At 41.0% G+C, this 19,944-nt stretch overlaps 1 protein-coding gene across 1 annotated transcript in view; it reads right to left on the bottom strand.

Annotated features, from left to right (window-relative positions):
- The window catches only part of ELMO1 (engulfment and cell motility 1), a 427,005-nt gene that overhangs the window by 239,838 nt on the left and 167,223 nt on the right, over nucleotides 1–19,944 (bottom strand). The window contains exons 8-12 of the mRNA XM_020788158.3: nucleotides 15,585–15,684; nucleotides 13,575–13,726; nucleotides 12,164–12,242; nucleotides 9,617–9,667; nucleotides 7,481–7,603 (exon numbers count right to left, since the gene is read on the bottom strand). Coding sequence (XP_020643817.2) covers nucleotides 7,481–7,603; nucleotides 9,617–9,667; nucleotides 12,164–12,242; nucleotides 13,575–13,726; nucleotides 15,585–15,684 — 505 coding nt within the window. The remainder of the gene's footprint in view (nucleotides 1–7,480; nucleotides 7,604–9,616; nucleotides 9,668–12,163; nucleotides 12,243–13,574; nucleotides 13,727–15,584; nucleotides 15,685–19,944) is intronic.

Below are 19,944 nucleotides of genomic sequence, written 5' to 3'. Positions count from 1 at the left end.
TTGGATGAATGTTTAACAAAAGAAGTTTGTTAAACATTCTTTTTAGTCTCAATTACATCATTCTCCCCAAATGGCTATGCACCTCTACTTTAGAAAGGAGAGGCTAGGAAAGACTATGGAGGCAATCCTGTTTCATAGCTATACAAAAGGTGTGCCTTCTAGCAGTGAATTGCTCTAAGCTAAGAAATATTCTATTGCATGCCAACTGAGTAGGCAGGAGACAGTATCTATGGAGATTTCTCAATTTACAACAAATTGCTACTAAAAGTTACACCTTTTTCCATAACTGCCTGTGTAACATACTGAAATTCACAACCAAGTTGTAGCTATTTGGGTGACAAATGAAGTCCTTTTTCTTCTTCCAGGTTATTCTGAATTAACATGTTAGTACTTTCTAAATTATGTTACTGTTGTTCTTCATGGTTGATCTTAAACCCAAATTTATTCTTTGGCTGATTTTATCCTATTCACTGCTAAAGTACATATGTTTAATCATATCATTCTCAATGTAAGCCGAAGCAGCCACTAGCCAGAGACCATGCTATGAATACATGTTAGTGAAGAATACATAACATGTTCTCTGATACCTGTTACATACAGCACTGATGTTACCTGTCTGTCATGGGTTTGGAGGGAAAGTTCCATCCTATGGAGAGTGGAAGGCGGGACATCAGGAGGAGGGGCTGTACTGTATATATATGTGAAGCCTGTGTGGAGAAGAGGAGACGCTGGGATGTGACGAAGCAGCAGCTGGGAAGAAGAAGCTGGTGTGGGAGTCTGTGTGTCAGACAGGGTACTACTGTGTGTCAGAGTACCAACCTGATAGGTTCAGGTGTCTGTATGGTTAGCCAGAACTGATAGGTTCAGGGTCTGTGCTTCAAGTTAAGTGTTCTGTGTGAACCAAACTGTGTGTATGTATGAGTGAAACTAAGCCACGTTACTATATCTTATTCACCTGAGCATTTTATTTTCCCTGTGTGTTGTTTTAAATAAACCTTATTCTTTTATTGGTTAAAAATCCATCCCTGGTCTGTGTGACTTCTTACAGGGAATGGTTGGTGGCAGCTTAGTTAACGTGTGGCAGGTCCCAGTAGGTCTGGGTTTGTCACATTGATTGGTGTCCAGCGTGTGGGATACGACTGGTCCAGTTGTCCAGCGGTCCAGCAAAGCCTTGGCAAGTGTGCCCAGAGCAAGGGGGGTCTAGTCAGGGACAATCTGAGGCGCGTAGGTAATCTTCTAGGTGTACCTCACGGGGAGGTGCGCTAGTGGAAGAACGTGCCAACTGGGGAGACTAGATTAGGGTGCTCTGAGGCAGCCTGTTTTTGGTGGGAAAAAGCTGAGGCAAAACTGTGTAGTAGCAGTGATCTAGCTTGGCTGCTGAGAGGCCCAGCAGAGGGGGGTAGACTCAAACTCGCTACTGTTGCAAGTTAAGTGCTGAAGAACAGCAGCAATCTATAGAAAGCTGGTTCTGAGGCAAAAGAGAAAAAAAGTGGTCGTTTTATTTTGAGGCTTGACTTTTTAAAGCAGCTTGTTCTGAGGGGGGATTATGCCCTTGACTCGAAGCCAGATGGCAGAAATGGGTGAAGTGAAAGACCCCCAGGTTGACCAAGGTTCTGAGGATGAATTTGGCTCAGTGCAGGGTGACAGCACGGGAGAACAAAACCCAGAACTCAGAAAAATACTCCTGGCCCAACAGCATGAACTGAGGGTGAGGGAAATGGAGGAAAGGGAAAGAGAGAAACAACGGCAATTTGAACTAGAGAGAGAGAGAGAGAGAATGGAAAAAGAAGAAAGATTAGAGAGACAGAGAATTGAATTGGAATTGCAGAGAGAGAAAATGGCGTTTGAATTAAAAAAATTGGAACTGATGAACCAGAACAATAATAACAATAGGGATTCTGAGGGAGGCCAACTGTCTAAAGCTGACCTGAAGAAATTCCCTGTGTACCACAAGGGAGATTGTCCTGAGGTGTTCTTTTCCCTAGTGGAAAGAGCGTTTGTGGACTTCTCAGTGAGGGAAACTGAGAAGATGACCATCATGCGATCTTTAATCAGTGGTAGCCTGGCTGAGGTCTATGCAGAGATGCCTGAGGAACTGATGAAAGATTTTGCAGAGTTTAAAAAACTGGTGTTTGCAAGACATGGGATAAATGCGGAACAGCTGAGGCAAAGATTCAGGTCAATCACCAAGAAGCCAGAGCAGACTTTTACCCAAGTGGGGGCCCAATTGGTGAGGCTGCTTGAGAAATGGCTATCTCAGGAGGGGACAGAGACCTTTCAACAGCTTAAAGATTTGATAGCGCTGGAACAGTTCTATTCAGTCCTGCATGGGGAACTGAAATTCCAGGTCAGGGAAAGGAAACCAAAATCTGTGGTAGAAGCAGCCGAGATCGCAGATTTTATTTCGCAAATAAGAAAGCCCTTGGGTGAGGGGAAATCTGTAGGTAAACCCAAAGAAACCTACAGCAAGTACTCTCAGGGACCAGGGAAAAGCCAGCAAGGGGGAGGGGCCCATGGTGAAGGGAAGCCCTCAGACATGAAACCAAGACCTCAGATTTTGGAGGGAAAACCAAAACAAGATGAGAAAGACTCAAAATACACCAGAAAATGTTATTTCTGTCAGGGAAAGGGCCATCTAATCTCAGAGTGTGAGAAATTAAAGCAGCTAAAAGGAATGGTGCCTCAGGATTCGAGTGGGACCAAGCCAAAAGCTGTGTTCTGTGTCCAGAAAGAGCAAGGCTCATTGTCACTGAGGGAGCCTGTTGCCATGGCTACTCAATCTGGAACAGCTACATCTGCTGATCAGGCTGAGGAAAATGGTCCTCTTGTAGAGGTCAGGCGCTGCCTGCTGGTGAGAACAGATTCCCAGTTGTTTGAGACAGCAGGGGTGGACGTAGGAATACTTGACCGTCAGTATCGGGGGCTGCGGGACACTTGTTCTCAGGTGACCCTGTGCCATCCAGATATTATTCCTAGGGAGTATGTAATCCCAAATGAGAGCATGAAGGTGGCAGGGATTGAGGGGCAGGTAATCTCACTGCCAGTCGCAGAGGTACCTGTCAACTTTCAAGGCTGGAGGGGAGTTTGGCGGCTAGCAATTTCATCGACTCTGCCAGCAGCCGTGCTCGTGGGAAATGACCTGGCTGAACATGTGAAACGGGTGCTAGTGATTACACGTTCACAAGCCACCACGGGGACAGTTCAGGGGGGTAATGATGAGCCAGAGACGGAAGCAGAGGGGAGTTCAGAAGCTGTGGTGGAAACCTTAACCACAGACAGCAGATTTGGACAAGAGCAAAAGGCAGACGCCACTCTCCAAAAGTGTTTTGAACAGGTGACTGACGCCCAGCTAACACCTGAAACCCCAGTGAGATTTCTGGAGAAAAAGGGGATTTTATATAGAGAGACCCTGAGGAATACCTCAAAAGGGGGAGATGGGATCAGAAGTCAGCTAGTGGTACCTGAAAAGTATCGCCCCATGATCTTACAAAGGGGGCACTCTGACATGTTTGCTGCACACTTAGGGGTGAACAAAACACAGCAGAGAATCACACAGAATTTTTACTGGCCTGACATAGGGAGGCAGATCAGGGAGTTCTGTAAACAATGTGATGTGTGTCAAAGGCAGGGGAATAGCCGTGACAGGACCAAAGCAAAGTTGTGCCCTTTGCCTGTGATTGACACTCCGTTCAAATGCATAGGGGTGGATATTGTGGGACCTTTGCCCAAGGCCACAAAGAGGGGGAACAGGTTCATTCTCACCATTGTGGACCATGCCACAAGGTACCCTGAAGCCATACCCTTGACAAACATTGAAACTAACACAGTGGCAGATGCCTTGGTGGGGTATATGTCCAGGATGGGATTTGCCTCAGAAATAATCACAGATTTGGGCGCATCGTTCACATCAAAGCTCATGAAACGCTTATGGCAAATCTGTGGAATTAAGCACAAGGAAACCACTGCCTATCATCCTGAAAGTAATGGGTTAACTGAGAAGTTCAATGGGACTCTAATGCGCATGATTAGGGCTTACTTGGCAGAGAATCCAAACAATTGGGACCAGAAGCTGCAATCCCTTTTGTTTGCTTATCGATCAGTGCCACAAGCCAGTACCGGGTTCAGTCCCTTTGAACTTTTATTTGGGAGAAGGGTGAAAGGGCCCCTTGATTTGATCAAACAAAATTGGGAGCAGATCACCCAGGATGACCCACAAGATGTGGTGACATACATAGACACCTTGATGAATGACCTAAAGAGAAATCTAGAGCTGGCAGCAGAAAACCTGCAAGCTCAGAAGGTCAGACAGAAAACATGGTATGACCGCAAAGCTAGAGAGAGGCACTTTGACCCAGGGGAGGAAGTGCTTTGGCTTAGGCCCTGCAGAGAGAATAAACTGCAGCTCAAATGGGCAGGACCATATAGGGTCATTTCCAAGATGTCAGACCTGAACTACCTTATAGAGCAGGAGGAGAACCAAGCAAGGAGGGTGGTTCATGTGAATGCCCTAAAACCCTACTACAGAGGGGAACAGAGGGTTCTATTTGCGATAAAAGCAGCTGAGAGGGAGGAAGCTGAATTACCCTTCTGGGAGGGTAGAGGGGAAGTAAAATACAACCCAGAGGAGGTAAAGATCAGTCCTGCACTCACCCAAGACCAGCAGCAAGAACTAAAAATGCTGCTTAGCAAATATCAACAGGTGTTTTCCAACAAGCCGGGGACAGTGAAGGGAGTGACGCATCGGATCCACACAGGGGATGCACCCCCGCAGGCAGTATCCCCATACCGAGTAACGGGACCCTATAGGGACAAGGTGCGGAAGGAGCTGGACGAGATGCTTAGGGAGAACATAATCGTCCCCTCTTCTAGTCCTTGGTCCTCTCCGATAGTCCTTGTGGACAAGCCTGATGGGAGCATTAGGTTTTGTGTCGATTACAGGAAATTAAACCGTGTAACCACTCCTGATGCCTACCCAATGCCCAGGCTGGACAACCTGATTGAAACCATAGGGGGTTGTCGGTTCATCTCATCATTGGACCTGGTAAAGGGATATTGGCAATTAAGAATTGATCCCAGGGATCAAGAAAAGACTGCCTTTTGCAGCCCTTTTGGTCTCTATGAGTTTCGAGTCCTGAGCTTTGGTCTCAGAAATGCACCAGCCACATTCCAAAGGCTGATGGACCAGACCTTGGCAGGGCTCAGTGACTTTACAGTGGCCTACATTGACGACATAGGGATCTTCAGTAATACCTGGGAAGATCACCTGATACACCTGGAGTTAGTGCTGCAGAGGTTAAGTGCAGCAGGGCTAACAGTAAAGGCAAGCAAGTGTCAGCTGGGTAGCCCAGAAATAAAATACTTGGGTCACATGGTAGGGGGAGGAGTGATAAAACCCCTAGAGGCCAAGATAGAAGCAGTTCGTGATTGGCCCAGACCCAACACCAAGAAAAAAGTCAAATCATTTCTTGGGTTGGTGGGCTACTACAGAAAGTTCATCCCGAGGTTTAGCGAGATTGCGGCTCCGCTGACCGATCTGACGAGGAAGAAGGCTGATGACCGCATCCCGTGGACCAGCGACTGTGAGGCGGCGTTCCAGAGGTTGAAGGAGGCGCTAATCAACTACCCAGTGCTGCGTGCTCCAGACTTCGACCGGGAGTTCATCATCTACACCGATGCGTCTAACAGCGGGGTAGGAGCAGTTCTGTGCCAGGAGGATGAGAATGGTGACCAGCATCCAGTGTCCTACCTGAGTAGGAAACTTCAAAAAGGTGAGAGACATTTGGCAACCGTGGAGAAGGAGTGTTTGGCCATAGTCTACGCGATCCAGAAGGCCAAGCCTTACATCTGGGGAAGACATTTTGTTCTGTGCACTGACCATTCACCACTGCAATGGTTAAAGACAATGAAAACCCACAATAGCAAACTTATGAGGTGGGCTTTAAACCTACAGGACTATGACTTTGAAGTGAAGGTGGTCAGAGGGTCAGTGAACTGTGTTGCTGACGCCTTGTCAAGAAGACCTGAAGAATGAAGACGGCGAAAGAAACATGGACTATGTATATATATTGATGACAAAAAGTTAAATGTACCTGTTTTTTGAACTTGGTTTGTATGAATAAAGGTAAATTGATGTAATGTATATGGTAAATGTTTAAATGCCTAATTGCTATGGTTAACTTAGAATGTAAGTATAAGTAAGTATGATATGGTATGTATAACTGTGGTTGTGTGTTTTATCCAGGTTGTTTTTTGGGAAAAAGCACCTTAGCTTTCCCCCTACAAAACAACTTATAAAGAGGGGAGGTGTTACATACAGCACTGATGTTACCTGTCTGTCATGGGTTTGGAGGGAAAGTTCCATCCTATGGAGAGTGGAAGGCGGGACATCAGGAGGAGGGGCTGTACTGTATATATATGTGAAGCCTGTGTGGAGAAGAGGAGACGCTGGGATGTGACGAAGCAGCAGCTGGGAAGAAGAAGCTGGTGTGGGAGTCTGTGTGTCAGACAGGGTACTACTGTGTGTCAGAGTACCAACCTGATAAGTTCAGGTGTCTGTATGGTTAGCCAGAACTGATAGGTTCAGGGTCTGTGCTTCAAGTTAAGTGTTCTGTGTGAACCAAACTGTGTGTATGTATGAGTGAAACTAAGCCACGTTACTATATCTTATTCACCTGAGCATTTTATTTTCCCTGTGTGTTGTTTTAAATAAACCTTATTCTTTTATTGGTTAAAAATCCATCCCTGGTCTGTGTGACTTCTTACAGGGAATGGTTGGTGGCAGCTTAGTTAACGTGTGGCAGGTCCCAGTAGGTCTGGGTTTGTCACAATACCCTCTAGTGGCCAGTTGTAGTAATGCATGTGAAAATAATTTTTTTTTCGTTTTTACCATGCTACACACACACACACACACACACACACACACACACACACACACACACACACACACACACACACACACACACACACACACACACACACACACACACACACACACACACACAAAGATGTTGGAAGGGGCCTATAAGGCCATCAAATCCAAGCCCTTGCTCAATGGAGAAATATAAATCAAAGGCTATCTGCCAGGTGGTTATCTAAATTTCTCTTGTATGCCTCATGCATTGGAGTACTCACCATCTCTTGAGGTAATTGGTGTACTGCTTTATGAAGTTTTTTTTTCTGACATTCAACCAAAATCTGGCTTTTTGTAACCTGAGCCCATTGTTGCATGTCCTGCACTCTGGGATGATCAAAAACAGATCCTGCCTCTCCTCTGTATGACAGCCTTTCATGTATTTGAGAAGGGCTATGATATATCTCTTCAGTCTTCTTTTTGGCCTCAAAATCTTGTATCTTATTTTGCACTGATACATGGATATCAGTGAAAAATACACCGATACATCCCTCTCATCCAGATGAAGGGATTTCCTTATCTTTGTGGAATAAGCATAAGCCCCCTTTAGCAGAACTTTTTTTTTCTAACCTGATCTTGAGGATCCATTTTGGTCATCATTCTGTCTTCTAGTAGGTTAAAGGTGAGCACTTGGAGAACATAAAGCTGATGCGCCATCTCATTATTGATGGCCCTCTGTGCTCTGATAACATGCTGAAAAGAAGGACAGCAAGAGGGTTACTCAGTTCCTCCTTAGAGAACTAAGAGAAATGATACATGGATACTTATGGGTAGGGAAAAAAGCACATTTATGGTAGAAATTTTCTAAAGCTAGAAAAGGTGATTTTTTTCCTGATCAAATAATGACATTTATTATAAAATCTGGAATTAATATAGTTTCACTAAAACTGTACTGTTTATTTGTGAACATGTGAACATATATGTGAACACAAGGCAAAAGTTGAAAAATGAATTTTGGCTTTGCTTTTACAAAGCAGCCTGTGAAAATACATGCACTGGAAAAAAAACCTGTAACAATACAGTGGTGCCTCGCTATTGCGATCGCTAAACGATGATTCAATGGGGTTTTTCTGTTTTACGATGATCGGTTCCCTGCTTCCAGAACCGATTTTTCATTTAACGATCAAAAACAGCTGATCACCAGGTTTCAAAATGGCCGGCCCCTGTGCAAAATAGCTCCCGGCTGTGCTTTAGGACGGATTCCTCACATTGCAGGCACTGGAAAATGGCCACCCTATGGAGGATCTTCACTGGACGCTGAGGTATTTCACCCATTGGAATGCATTGAACTGGTTTTCAATGCATTTCAATGGGCTTTTTCATTTCGCTTGATGAGGATTTCGCTTAACAGCGATTTGAACAGAATGAATTATCCTTGTCAAGTGAGGCACCACTGTAGCTACAAAAACTGAAAAGCATATCAATTAATGTTTTTCATCTAATGAAGTCTAATGCCAGTTGATGGAAGCATGTTAAATCTGATCATTTTGCAGTCCTTATTAGAGACTGTACCTACAGAGGACCCTCTCATCCTGTTCTCAGTTTTAAGTAAGGATAAAGAGAGCCACACACTTCCCTGCCCTCATCTCACCTAAAACACACAAACACACAGCTCACACCGAGAATGCTTTTGGGGCTATTAAATTTTTCTTTTTAATTACATGTTCATATAGCAGAACCACAGAACAAATTGCAGAGCTACTAATTATATCAAACTGGCTTTGCAAGATGCACAAATCAAGGAGCACTTGAAGCAAACATTTTGGACAGGGAGAACAATAATGCCCCTCTGCTGAAGCTTTCTTGCATTTCAGATTCTGCCCCAAAAGATGCTAGGTGTTTCGTTCATCTATCCTGCTGGCTAAGTATGATCTGGAAGGCACCAAGCTGGAAAAGCTGGTTAGGAAATTGTTAGGTTTAGGCAAGCAAGAGGATTCAGAAGTCCCAAAGGATCACATAAATCCTCTCTAAGCATAGGCTGAAGCTGAGATAAAGATAATTGGTATCCTGAAGTTCACAACAACATCAGTAGATTGGGACCTTGACAACTGACTTCAATTATTCAATGAATGTGGATAATTCTAAGGATACAACCCAAAAAATTGAATAAGTATGTGCAACAATATTCTAATATTCTTCAGTTTAAGGTTATGTGCATGTGATGGGGTAAGGAAGACAAAATATTTCTGAAAGATAAAATAGCTCACCTACAATCTTCCATGACCTAAGCATGACAAGGCACAGAAGCCATTCTTGCGAAAGAATTTTGACCATTTGGAGATGCATGTGAGTAGGGCTGTCTTCTTTTTCTAGCGATTTCTCATCTATTATAACTGCTCTGCTCATCTTTTCATTCCCTTCCATCTTTCCTTTCCCCCAGGACAGGGCTGCACAACTTCTGTCCCTCCAAACCAAACATACAAGTCATATGTGCTAAAAGGTCAATGAAATACCTGCTCTTGCTGTCTGCATAGGATAGTGGAAAGCAAACATGTTACAAAGCTTACTGAAGGATAAAACAAATCACTGCTGACCATGTTTTTGCTTGATGGGTCACGTACTGCATAAAATTGCACTACCCCAAACCCCTGCCTATCATGTAATATCTTCAAATCCACTTTAATATAGCGAACAGAGAAACATAAATTAATTTATTGTGGTACTGCAAAATCAGTATGTAACACAGAAGAATTAAGAGCTACTTACTTGCAAAATAATACCTCTAAGTTGTTTTTGGGCCAAAATATTTGCCATCTCCTAATTTTGAAAAGAAATAACATTTTGGAAAAGTTAAAATCCAGTGAAGCATTATCAATACACAGCTTTGAAAAGCGTTTTATTTAGCAAAATATTTATTTTCCAATGGCTACCTTGTGCAACAAAATATAAGGAGAAACAGATCAGATCTATCCCTAAAGACTGATAGGAATGACACTGATCATTTCACTGATATTATGTCATGAGAACTCTGTGGTCTCTCAACTTGGTTTTTCACCAGAACTGCCAACCTTTTTGCATTTTAAACAATACAGTCAATATCTGAATGAAGAAAAGCTTTTAGAGAGATATAGGCCACATTTCAATTGGGTTTGCATAAGGTTACTGTAACTTGCCACAGTTAACTGCAGCTGATTGATGAGGTACTGGGATGCATTTCTGTTGCACAATCAGGCATGCGACCAGGCATGTGATTGAGACATGCTGCAGCAACTGTCAATTAGCTGCAATTAGAAAGAGCAAGTTGCACAAACGTTAGGCAAAAGCCAACAAAATTCTGGCCAATATTTTGTGTTTTGCTTCAAATGGGAGGAAATACTTAGTTCCAGAATGGCAGCCTCAACAAGCATTGAGGGGGGGCAGGTTTCTTTGAAAAATAATAATCTGAAGGTTGTTGTGGGTTTTTCGGGCTCTTTGGCCGTGTTCTGAAGGTTGTTCTTCCTAACGTTTCGCCAGTATCTATGGCCGGCATCTTCAGAGGACAGCACTCTGTGCTCTGAAGCATTATATAATTCAGAGAAATAATCTGCAGCATTATACAATTCAGAGACATTTAACCAAATGAACTGTTATTCTATACAACTGTATATATTTTACTATAAGATTATTATTTTTAGCAGCATACCACAGCTCGCTAACAAACTTTCATATACACCACTTCAACTTCTAACTGTCCAAAAGGTATATCTAAGAATAAGTTCCTGTCCCTTGTAGTTACCTAGCTGAAGCATAAACCTGTTTTTTTCCCTAATTGCTTTCAGCTCAATGTGCTTAAAGACTGCCACACTCAACTTCAAGTGTTTCTACTGCCCTATTTAGGTACTTTTCTACTGGATGCTGTGATTGCATTTAAAGGAAGAATCTAGTCCTATGCTCTCCATCATTATACTCTCCATGGTTACAGCATCAGAAATCAAGAGATTTCTGCTTGTGTGTAAGTTCTGAGTGTGAGGAATAACCTAGAATATAAATTTTCATCATGTTTAAAGGCTACACTTGAGCAGGAACCTTTCCTTCTTAGATCCTGTACTGTAACCATGAAACACACAATCGTGGAGGCATGTTCACAAGCACCTCATTGAATCATGTCTGAATGGGGCTTAAGTGACATTTCTTTGTATGCTGGAATGGAGAACCTGTGGCCCTCCTGATTTTATTGGACTCCAGTTCTCCTCAGTGATAACGATCAGCCATACTGGCTATGGGTGTCCACAAAATGAAATCTAACAAGATCCAGAGGGCTGTGAATTCCCATCTCTCATATATATACAGTTGTGCCCCGCTTTACGATTGCCCTGCATTACAATGAAACCGCATTACGTTTCTGCAATTGCTTTTGCAATCGCAAAACGATGGTCTGAATAGGGTTTTTTCGCTTTGCGATGATCGGTTCCCTGCTTCGGGAACCGATTCTTCACAAAACGACGATTTTCCTACAGCTGATCAGCAGTTTCAAAATGGCCACCAGGTAAATAAAATGGCTCCCCGCTGTTTTCTGGGATAGATTCCTCGCAAGACAGCCACTGAAAATGGCCGCCCTATGGAGGATCTTCACTGGATGGTGAGTTTTTAGCCCATTGGAATGCATTAAACGGGTTTTAATGCCTTTCAATGGGTTTTTTATTTTCGCATTACGACGTTTGTGTTCTACAGCGATTTCGCTGGTCGAATTAAATTCGTAATGCGATGCACCACTGTATACCAAAAGAAAAGCTCTCTCCACCTGCCCTCTTCCTTTCTGTTTCTGATTACTTGCCTTCTCATCTCTCTCATTACCTATACCCTAGGTTCTTAATCTGTGGTCCGTGAATGCCCCCCTCGGGGTGGGTGGGTTGCGATGTCCTTACCTGTTCTATCATTTATTTCCAGATGTCCTCACAGGGGGTCCATGAAGGCTTGAAGAAATGTTATGATCTTTTGCAGTTATTATTATTTTAGATTTGTATGGAATGATTCCAATAAAAATATTTTAATAGGAGTGTGTGCATTAACAAATTATCTTATTTCTCCCTTCTCTCCGAATATGAAGACCCTTCATGAAAAACTTTATATAAATATTTTAAATCTTGAGTTTTAAATCTTGAGTTATGTCTTGATGGTCCTCGGCAACAAAATATATTGAAAGGGGGTCCATGGTAAAGAAAAGGTTAAGAAGTGCAGACATATATGTATCACTATACCTGCTCTAGATATCACAATAAAGAAGCCTATTATTTTTAAAAATCACAAGTACAGTTATTAACAGCAACTGCTCACCTGTCTCTTGTCATCAGGTGCTTTAAGAAAAAGTGCATTTATCACAGCAATAGTATATGTTTGTATTTCTTGATCAGCCCTGCAGCAGAATACAATTTCAAATCAGTAAGAACAGTACATGAAAGTCAAATATGAGAAAATACTCTCTGTGTTTGTGTAACTGTTTTTCAGGAGATAAAAGAGAAAAGTGAAGGTCAAATTGTATGTATACGTTGCTGGAATGTCTGGAGAGAATCTTAAAACACCTCAAAAAATTACTTTCTGGCTGAAATCCTGTTGAACTGCTATACCTGCATAACTTGAAATTGTGCAAGCCATTGTGAAATGTGTACAATGGTAAAAGTCTTATCCATGGAGCAGTTCCACAAATTACGTAGTTATGCAATCAGACATACAAACTGGCAAAGTTTAACTCTTTGTGAACTTTTATAGGCATAACTTTAAGCTATACCAAGTACAATAGGATTTTAGCCTCTGAATTAATATAATGTGCATAACCCTAACTGCATTACTTTATATTTGTGTCTCACTCTTTTCAAGTTTATGCAGACATACCATGAGATGATCTAATTTTTCATTAAAGGTGTAACCTTTCTATGAGCTAGTTTAAAATCTGATATTAATCTCACTGAATCCCAATTTCTTGGAGTTAATTACCCGAAAACCTTGTCACTTTAATGTACATGCACAGATACAGGTTTACATTTAAGAGCCAGATCTTACTACCGCAGACCTAACCAAACTTATGGTTGAACAGTGTTAAGATTTTGTCAAATCTTCTTGCATGTTTATTCTGGCATAATGCTAACCAGTGTAGATTTTGGAGGCAAATTGCCTTAAGTTGAGAAATCATTCTAGGCATTACCCGTGGCATGCTTAGGTGCAATTATAACCTTTAAAAACATAAAGAATATCTGCAATACTAGGGGGAAAACTTATTATTCTCTCCAAATCATAGATTAGAAGAGGCCTTGTAGTGAGTTTTATGGCTGAACAAAATAGATAATTTTAATTATGTTACTAAACATTAAAACAAAACTATATATTATAATATTAGATATTAACAGTATATGTTATATATTATATTTGAAAAGTACAAGTATTCCCCAGGAAGTAAAAGGAAGCTTAAGCTTACCTATCAAATTGGATCAACTCATTCCTCCCTGCCCATCAGCCAATCAATTTCAGTGATGTAAGGAGCAACAGCACCCTTCCTTTTATTCATGGAGGATTTGAACCCCTTATCAAATATATGTAAAAACATTGGTTGTGGCAGATGGTACAGACTGCAAGACAACCTAATGCAAATTTTAGGTGTTTTTTTTTAAAAAAAATACCTGTTCTATTATTTATTTCCAGACTAAATAATAATAAAAATATTTTCAATGAAACACTGTCAAATGTTACTCACCCTTGGAGATGAGGGATTAGCTGTCCAATGGTTATCTCTTGTGCCACCTTCTGGTACAGATCATGGCTATTCAGCACCATTGACTCTAAGATTGCTAATGACCGTTGCAGGATAGCAATGTCAGTAGGAAATTTACTCACATAACCTGCTATCTGTAAATATATCAATGTTCTTGTATTAGGCCATGTTGGATAAGAAGGAAACATTACAGCAAAATACATAAATAATGGGACTTTTTAAAATTAACAATAAATCCTTGGTATCAAGTACAGTGGACCCTCGACTTACAGATGGCTCGACTTACAGACTTTTCGAGTTACAGACTTCTCTGGCTGCAAAATTTAGATTCAACTTGCAGCCGGAGAATCGACTTACAGACCAGAAAAAACCCAAAATGGAACAAAAATAGAATAAAAACCGCTGGTTATGGGATTAATCGGTTTTCAATGCATTGTAGGTCAATGGAGATTCGACCTACAGACTTTTCGACTTGCAGCCACCATTCCAATACGGATTAATTCCTTAAGGAGAGGGTCCACTGTAGTTAAATAAAAATGGCCTCACATTTGTTTAAAGTATGATTAAGTTAAGTACATGTGTAACTGCATAATGCTATTAACAGTGATAAGGTGGGACTGGTGGATTCCATGTGTGACAAGGAAGCGCAATATTCCACATTTCACTGCTGAAACTGGAGTTAATAGCCAACTCGTACTATGTTAACATCACCAACAGTCATTTTACAATTTCTTGAGAAACTGAAGTACTATGTCCACAAACTGTTGATCTCAAGGTACTATTTGGTTCAAAAAACTAGCAGCAGCATCTCCTGAATTTCTCCAAACAATTCCCTTCAGTAAATTCAATTAAATATGTGTTGTTTCTCTCCGAATCTTAAGACATTTTGTTTACAATTAACTCGTGTCCCTCAGGTTAGAGACATTAAATGATCCTTTCATACCTGATCACATTTCATAATTTTCTACCTACAGGACATGTCAATGACACGTGTCCAAACAATCTCTATCCAATGCAGCACAGACTCAGTATTATCCACCATTTTTCTTAGTAATATTTTATATTTTCTGTGGGATTATGTCCCATCCTAACATTAACCCACAAGCAATTTTTTTAAAAATTGCAACAGGTCTCTAAAATAAGAGCATTATCTGAACTATCTAGCAGAAGTCAGTACTGGACAAATTTCTTGGCATTAAATCCCCATTTTATTGTTCTTACTGAGAGTAGCAGCAAAATTTTGCTGTGATTTATCAATGAATTCCAAATCTGTAGCATTTGTTACATTTGTATCGCCCTCTTCTTCAAATATGATTATATGAATTCTCATTTTATGTTTTAGAACAACCCTACGGGGGCATTATTCTAAAAAGAGCAACGTATACTGAATTGCTCTAAAAAGATTCCTATGCCAGACCCTGAACGTAAATTAGGAGCTGGTTCCAAATACCATTTTGCCAACACTACAGACAAAACTGGTTTTTAAAATCTATAAATTGTGAATTTCGTTGTATGGTATACTGTGTATGTACTTACAATGACAATAAATTTTATTATTATTATTATTATTATTATTATTATTATTATTATTATTATTATTATTATTATTATTATTATTATTATTATTATTATTATTATTATTATTATTATTATTATTATTATTATTATTATTACAGTTCAGAAATGCCATACTGTGATAGTTAGAAACTACAGCCAGAAGATACAGTATTAGGTAGAGCTGAAATAAATACTTCAGCAAATCCCAGAATCCCCCAGCCACCACAACTACTTGATGGGGCAAGTCTGTTAGATGTACTCCCAATTATCTGTTATTAGCCAAGCATCTACATCCAAGACAGAATGGACCATGACATGAAGAACTCCCTCATGCCCTTTACTCATAATTTGATAGACAAGTAGGACAAGTGCATGAATGGATGTGGCTGATCCCATTTCACCCCACCTAGCTCTTATTGTGAAACATAAACCTACCTTTTTAATAAAAGCCACAGAGAATGTGTCCCAGGATACAATTCCATGATCCATCAGCTCAACAAATGCCGTAAGTGTGAAGGATAACATATCTCCAAAGCTGCAAGAGACATGAGTAGTAGATTCTATGTGGGACTAATTTTAAAAAAACAACAACAGGGAAACCTTTTGGGGAAAGGAACTATAAAGCAAGGATATGCAAGAAGAGGCAGAAACAGAATAATATGGACACCATGAAGCAGCAGCAGCAGCAGCGGTGGCAAAGCATCAACATGATTCCAGGTAGTGCTCAATGTCTTGTACCTCTTGAAGAAAATTGGATGTATCTGTATTCTGGGAGAAAAAGACCATGTAGTGCCCAAGAAAAAAATTACTTGTGTCCACTTCTATCTGACCATTCAAAGACAGAGGACATAAATGAAACAAACACTTCTTTTTCCAGTCATGGAGCCACTGTTGTTTCAGTCATTTCTTGCTTTTGGACACATGCAAACTGGATACAAGTTCACACTGTCCCTGTTCTAACAGAAATTCCTTCACTAGACTTTAAACACGTACAGGGCTCATTTCACCACCAGCTTAACCCTAAATAAGGTTTGTTATTAACAGAGTTTGAACAGTAACTTCTAACCACAGTTCCAAAATCATGGTAAAAAGCTCTGTTTATGGCTGACTTCAGTATAAAGTGTGGTTGTGTCTAATAGAGGAACAGTACGATGGAGATACAGTGGTGCCTTGCAAGACGATTGCCTCATGGGATGATAAACCCGCAAGATGGTTGTTTTTTGTGATCGCTGTGGCGCTTCGCAAGACGGTTTTTCCTATGGATGATTTTCACAAGACCATTTTTTTAGGGACGATTTTCGCAAGATGATTTTTTGGAAAGTTGGGTCGATGACTCACAAGACGATTTTTTTAATGGACGCTTTTTTGCAAGACAAATCTCTTCAGTTTTTTTAATTGTTGTTGTTGTTTTGGTTCAAATCTCAACTGTTAATCCCAGGTAGCCGGCTCAAGGTTGACTCAGCCTTCCATCCTTCCGAGGTCGGTAAAATGAGTACCCAGCTTGCTGGGGGGGCAATGTGTAGCCTGTATAATTAAAAATTGTAAACCGCCCGGAGAGTGCTTCTAGTGCTATGGGGCGGTATATAAGTCCAATAAATAAATAAATAAATATTAATACCCAGGATGCATTGTGCATTGTGCCGGGGAGGCTTAAAAAACCTCCCCAATGCAGCCTGGGTTCACTTTTCCACGTGCAGTTCTAAGGTTGACTTCGTGAGGAGCAACTGTGGTCTGTGTTGTGGGGCATCCTGTGTTTGCTGTGGTCTATGTTGTGGAGGCATCCTGTCTTTGGAGAAGTTGGTGTGGTCTTTGGTGAAGTTGAAGTTTTTCAGAACTTTTTGGCCAGCAAAAGGTAGGTGTGCATTTATTCTCCTGTGTTGATGGGGGGGGGGTTATGCCAAGTTTTTATTTTATTTTATTGTTAAGTTGCAGAGGAAAGGTGGTAGGCTTAGTTTGTGCTGGGGGGGTTATGACAAGTTTTTTTTTTCCCGTAAGTTGCACAGGAAAGTTAGGGGGTTAGCTTGTGCTGGGGGAGAAGTTATGCCAAGTTTTATTTTTTATTTTAAAATTTGTTTAAGTTGTATGGGAAAGTTAGGGGGTTAGCTTGTGCTGGGTCGCACGTGTCCTGTTTGTGGACTGCGTCAATCTTATCAAGCCGTGCCTGCTGGACAATGACCTGCCACTAAAGGCCCTGCTCCTTATGGACAATGCTCCAGCTCATTCTCCAGGCCTTGAGGAAGATTTGTTGGAGGAGTTCAATTTCATTAAAATAATGTTCCTGCCACCTAACACCACCTTGGTACTCCAGCCAATGGATCAGCAGGTGATTGCGAATTTCCAGAAATGATACACCAAGGAGCTTTTCAGGCACCAACCTCACCCTGCGTGAACTCTGCTTGGCGCAACCTCTGGCCAGACTGTGTGGCAACAAGTGACTCTGGTGTTTCTGCACCTGCACCAGAGTCAACAGTGATGGAGGACATTGTTGCCTTGGGGAGGAACATGGGCCTTGAGGTCACAGAGGAGAACATCTGTGAACTAGTGGAGGACCACAACCAGGAGCTGGTCAAGCTGCAGGCAGAGGCTATGGAGGAGCAGGCCTCTTTGGAAGAGGAAGAAGAGCCAGGGGAGGAACAGCTGTCCACCAGGGAACTGAAAGAGTTCTTAGACCAGTGGCAAAACATGCAGACTGTAGCACAGCAATACCACCTTGACAAGGCTGTGGCACATAACCTTGTTAACACGTTTGATGCAAGGGTCATATCCCCTTTCAGAGGGATGCTGAAAAGGCAGCAGAAGCAGCTGACTATGGAGAGGTTCCTCACGAAGAGGCTGAGACAGGAAGAGGAACCTGCTGCTTCTACTAGCGGTGCCCAGTTGCCTTCTTCCTCCTCCTCGTCCTCCTAGAAGGCTGCTGCTGTGATGTGGGGACAGTTCTGTGTGCCTCCAGTTTCCTAAATTGAAACACTGGTCCTGGTGGTTTAGAGCCTCACTTGTTCACTTTAAAATGTGAAATGTAAAAAGTTTCTGTACTGTTGGTTTCTGTATGTTTATGCACTTTCTGAAGAGTTTGCACAATCCAATGACTGTTAGCGACTGTTTCTGTTCAGTTTCAATGAAGGCAGATGTTCCTGCCTCATGTTTGTTGATTTTTAAATGTTTTTCTACGATATTTATAAAAAAGTTTATTAATTGAAATTTCTGAAATCACCTGCACAGTATTTATGACTTTAAAGAGCACTTAATAAACCCTTTGTAAACCAAATTTGACTTTGTTCTGACTTTTTTTGTGCCCATAGGAACGCATTAATTACATTTCAATGCATTTCTATGGGAAACCGCATTTCAGAACATGACAATTTTTTGCCCATAGGAACGCATTAATTAGATTTCAATGCATTCCTATGGGGAAACACGTTTCGCAAGACGATGTTTTCGCAAGACGACATTTTTCGCAGAACGAATTACAATCGTCTTGCGAGGAACCACTGTATATGCCACAAACTCTCATCTACAATTAAAAGATCAAAAAGTATATCACATTTACAAATCCCCCTGCCCCTGCTATATTGCTTAGAACCAGTTATGTACCCCACTGCAGCTAGAAAGAAGTGTTGACAATAAATGTTACACTAAACAATAAGTATTTTTTTTAAAAAATTGAACGTTATTGTGACATAGACCAGCATATCTACAATATCTAGATCTAATTAATATAAACTGCATCTAAAGCAAATCAAGATATTAATTGGTCAAATTCTATTGTAAAAGATATCTGCTCCTTTATCATTCTTCTCCACTGAAAAGCTAACCAGGTCCCTTCTCCTGGTCTTCCCTTTAATGCACAGGCCAGAACATTTCAGCCAAGCAAACAGTGTAGTTAGAAAAAAAGCTCATGAGATCAGTCACATCAAAAAACACTAAAGGAAGGCATGATATCCTAGCTGAATTACTAAGCCAATGCACTATCTCTATGGCAACCTGCATTATGACATCACATTAGCTGTCCAGGATACTGGATTCTCCTGTAGGAGAGGATTAAGGTTTCCTAAGCAGCCGGTTTTGTGTTAATGAGCTTTGTTGTTTCTTATCAATCCCAGTTCGTGCACATTTGTCATCTCCTTGTTATCATCCTTTCTTGCTTTTTTGAAATCCCAGTAGAGTTGAACAATACCTTCTCTTTTAGTTATTGCACGTCTGCAGCGCCCAGAAGCTAGAAATCTCTGAAAATTTCATTTTCGCTCTCCTATTTTTTTAGACGTGTTACTATCATCATCATCATCACCATCACCATCATCATCATCATCATCATCATCATCACGATGACGACAGTGATGTCAGAGTTGACAATAAAGAATTGGAAAACTAACAAAATACAGAGACCCGGCAATCAAAACATCTCTCTTGTGAATGAAACACACTTCAGTGGTCCCCATAGTCACTGGGGTCTTGGGAACAATATCAATATCAAGAAACTTCACACAGTACTATAAGCAGGTGAAGATCTCAGAAATCACACCATCAGAGCTACAGAAAATGGCAGTATTAGGAAGAGCATACATAACACGTTGATATTTAACAGATACTTAACTTGTATCTGTTATATTTATTTATTTATTTATTTATTTATTTATTTATTGTATTTATACCCCGCCTATCTAGTCATTTCGACCACTCTAGGCAGCTATATGATACCAGTCAATGTTTTTATACGTTTTGGCTGTGCCTAGTGTTTTTTAATAATAATAATAATAATAATAATAATAATAATAATAATAATAATAATAATAATAAT

Source organism: Pogona vitticeps, chromosome 6, assembly GCF_051106095.1.
Source record: "Pogona vitticeps strain Pit_001003342236 chromosome 6, PviZW2.1, whole genome shotgun sequence".
Taxonomy (NCBI): domain Eukaryota; kingdom Metazoa; phylum Chordata; class Lepidosauria; order Squamata; family Agamidae; genus Pogona; species Pogona vitticeps.
This window is presented reverse-complemented; position numbering and strand designations above follow the sequence as displayed.